At 56.1% G+C, this 3605-nt stretch overlaps 1 protein-coding gene across 1 annotated transcript in view; it reads left to right on the top strand.

Moving 5' to 3' along the window:
* LOC103776567 (brother of CDO-like) overlaps positions 1-3576 on the top strand; it is a gene marked incomplete at its 3' end in the record, with an annotated part of 9329 nt that extends 5753 nt beyond the window's left edge. The window contains exons 2-5 of the mRNA XM_008944079.1: positions 1142-1288; positions 1834-1977; positions 2317-2610; positions 3503-3576. Of these exons, the coding sequence (XP_008942327.1) occupies positions 1142-1288; positions 1834-1977; positions 2317-2610; positions 3503-3576 (659 nt within the window). The remainder of the gene's footprint in view (positions 1-1141; positions 1289-1833; positions 1978-2316; positions 2611-3502) is intronic.
* Positions 3577-3605: the final 29 nt, after the last annotated feature.

Below are 3605 nucleotides of genomic sequence, written 5' to 3'. Positions count from 1 at the left end.
TTGAGGGGCGAGGGAGCTGCTGACAGCACGTGGCCAGGTCACGGGAGGGTGGGAGCTGCAGGGTGGGCCAGCGTGAGCCTTGGTGTGACAGCAGGACTTGGGACCTGCTGCAGGACGTGCTGTTGTCACTGGTGGTCGCTTTGGCTGCTGCGTGGCACCCGTGGGACTTTTTTACCTTCTCCCTCACAGCACAGACTGACCCAGGCCAACTTTGGGCTTGCAGTGCCCCAGCAAGATTTGCCATTGTGGCCAGGGAGAGCAGGGATCAGTTTCACCTCCTGGAAGCTTGGCTGGGCCAGGTTGCTGTGCTCCTTGCCCATCCAGATCTGCAGGGTTTCACCACAGTCCTCTGCTCCTGCTTTGAAAAATGGGGGGGGGAAAACCAAACAGAACCCAAAAAAGTCAAGCATGCCTTCCCCCCACCCCTTTGCTTCCATGTCCTGCTGCCCACGTTGGGAGCAACCCCCTGGTACAGCCTTGCAGGGGGACACGAGGTGTTTTCATGGGTGCAGCTATGCCATGCAGGGGAGGAGCTGCTTTTCCTTGCAGGTCACTGTTCTTTGAGCTGGGGTGTGGGCACTGCTTGGTCATAAGCAAAACATCATCAGCAGCATTTGGCCAGGAGATATTTGGTGGGAGCAGAAGTGCCCAGAGCAGACACGCCGATTGCTTAGGTGTGTAAGCAATGTTACCACTGTGTCTCTGCTGCCTCTGCACCCCTGAAGGCTGGGCTGGCTGAGTTATGACTGCAGAGTTTGCCTCTCAGTAGCAGGACAGCAGCTGCCTTTGAAACAGCAAGTGGCAGAAGGACCATTTTTGGCTGCCCTTCGGGGCCGCAGTGAGTTGGCTCATTTGCTGCTCTCAGGCCAGGAATTTTCACACCCAGTTCCTCAGCTGTGGCGCAGGCAGTTTCTCCAGAAGCTGTGTTGTAAGTTATCCATTTTGTAGGAAGGAGGAGCAGGAAAGAAAAAAATCTAAAGCTCTGAAAGCAGGCCAGCTTCCCTCACTGCTGGGGGCAGAGCCGTCCTCTGCCGGCACGGCGGTGGGACAGCCCTGGGGCTGCGGGGGGAGGGTGGGGATGAGCTGACACCGAGGTGCTGAGCCAGCCCCTGAGCTGCCCCGTGGTTCCCTCTCTCTGCAGATCTCAAAGATTTCAAGTTTGATGGGCAGCACGTGATTGAGGTGGATGAAGGGAACACGGCCGTGATTGCCTGCGACCTGCCCGAGAGTCACCCCAAGGCTCAGGTCCGCTACAGCGTGAAGCAGGAGTGGCTTGAGGCCTCCCGAGGTGAGTGTCACCTCCCAGGACCCTCAGTTTGACTGTTCCCCACCAGCAGGAGCTTTCTCTGCCTCCTCACTGTCCCGTTGTCACCAGTCTGAGCAGAGGCTGGTTGAGGGTCTCTGCCGGGTCTCCCTGTGACACCACCCTGCAGCAAGGTGAAGGGAAGTACAGTGAGGTGCTACACAGTGCCACTCTTCACTGGGGGTCTCCCTGTGCCCATGAAGCATTCTTCTAGCCCAGCCTGGGTAAAGGTGACTTTGAATTTGGGGAAACTTGGAAATTTGGATCTAAATTTTGCAGGTTCATTTCATTGGGTGCATGTATTGGTGATAAGCAAGCTTCACCTGCAGCTCTCTTCCTTCCATCGTTGCATCGTTGCCCCCACTGATCATTGAACTGAAAAGGGTCATTTCAGTGCTGTCAGTGTTCTCACACTGTTTTTTTTCCCCTCCCACTTCTCCACCTTTCCTTCAGAGCACTGCATGTCTTCCAGGAGGCTGGGTGGGAGCATCTCTTGTGACCGTGTGCCGTGTCCTCTTCTGTCTCTACAGACAATTACCTGATCATGCCATCTGGCAACCTGCAGATAGTCAATGCCAGCCAGGAGGATGAGGGCACTTACAAATGTGCTGCCTACAACCCCGTGACACAGGAGGTGAAGACCTCTGTCTCCAGCGAGAGGCTCCGCGTGAGACGTAAGCCACTCTCCCTTCACCACCCATCTTCTCCATAGGATGTTCTTCTGTGTGAACAGTTATTGGGAAAACTTCCCAGCAGCAGAAAGCCCCTGAGTCTGCTCCTGGGGGGTGGGGGTGTGTGTGTGCAACCCTGGGACTTGATCTTGATGGTGGGTGAGCAAAGGCTCTCAGCCCTTTATCAGGACAGCTCGCTGTGTGCACGCATCTCTCAAGGAATGTCCCTCTCTGCTGTTTGTCCACCTCAGCACGAGGCAGCAGCACACTACCCCCACCCCCACTGGCCACCCTCCTCCCCACTGACCTCCTCCCTCCTCCTCCTCCTCCTCTCCACACCAGGCTCCACAGCAGAGGCAGCCCGGATAATCTACCCCCCCGAAGCTCAGACCATCATCGTCACCAAGGGCCAGAGCCTCATGCTGGAGTGCGTGGCCAGCGGGATCCCCCCTCCCCAGGTCACCTGGGCCAAGGATGGCTCCAGTGTCTCTGCCTACAACAAGACACGTTTCCTGCTCAGCAACCTCCTCATCGACCCCACCAGCGAGGAGGATTCGGGCACCTACAGCTGCACAGCTGACAACGGGGTCGGGGAGCCCGGAGCCGCCTTCATCTTCTACAACGTGCAGGTGTTCGGTGAGTGCTGCTGCAGCCCTCCTGTCAGGAAGGGTTTGGGCTTTCTCTGCAGCCCTCCTGTCAGGGAGGGTTTGGGCTTTCTCTGCAGCCCTCCTTTCAGGAAGGGTTTGGGCTTTCTCTGCTGGTTTCATGGGAGAATACTAGCGTGGCCATGCTCTTCTGCTTCCAGGACAAACCACAGTGTAATGCAAACCTCTGCTTGTGCTTCCAGTCTCTAGGAGATGAGAGAAGTTCTTCCCTGAGGATGGTAGTTCCTCCTTCCTGGCTCCCACCGTGGGCTGGAGATGGTGGAGCCGCCCTTCCTTTGCAAAAGCTCTTTTGTTATTTGCACTGGGGTCGCTCTGGCACTTCCTAGGGGAGGATTGGCTGTTTCTTAGACATATTTGACATTGTCGTGGGGAAGACATCCAAGTACCTTGCTTTTTGTTCTGTTCTGCAGGGAAGCTCTCAATAGGGTGTGATATGTAAGGGATATTACACCTGAAATATTTCCACCTTCCCCTTCTCACAAGCATCAGGGGGCGAATCCTTGTGTTTTATCAGGTTGCATTTCATCCAGGTGACAACACGTTGTTCCAGCACAAGTGCCACCTTTGCCATTTGATTCTAAAACAGGACCCGTGGGGTGGCTTCAATAGGGTGTGATATGTAAGGGATATTACACCTGAAATATTTCCACCTTCCCCTTCTCACAAGCATCAGGGGGCGAATCCTTGTGTTTTATCAGGTTGCATTTCATCCAGGTGACAACACGTTGTTCCAGCACAAGTGCCACCTTTGCCATTTGATTCTAAAACAGGACCCGTGGGGTGGCTGCTGCCACGCGAGGGACGGCCCCGAAGCCTCGGCCGTGCCAGTCATCCCCTCACAGCTGCCCTTTTCCCCCCTGCAGAGCCCCCGGAGGTGACCGTGGAGCTGTCGCAGCAGATCATTCCCTGGGGCCAGAGCGCCAGGTTCACCTGCGAGGTGCGGGGGAACCCGCGGCCCTCGGTGGT

This window comes from Merops nubicus, unplaced genomic scaffold (assembly GCF_000691845.1).
Source record: "Merops nubicus isolate BGI_N331 unplaced genomic scaffold, ASM69184v1 scaffold39927, whole genome shotgun sequence".
Classification (NCBI taxonomy): Eukaryota; Metazoa; Chordata; class Aves; order Coraciiformes; family Meropidae; genus Merops; species Merops nubicus.
Note: the sequence above shows the minus strand (reverse complement) of the source record. Positions and strands in the feature narration are given on the sequence as shown.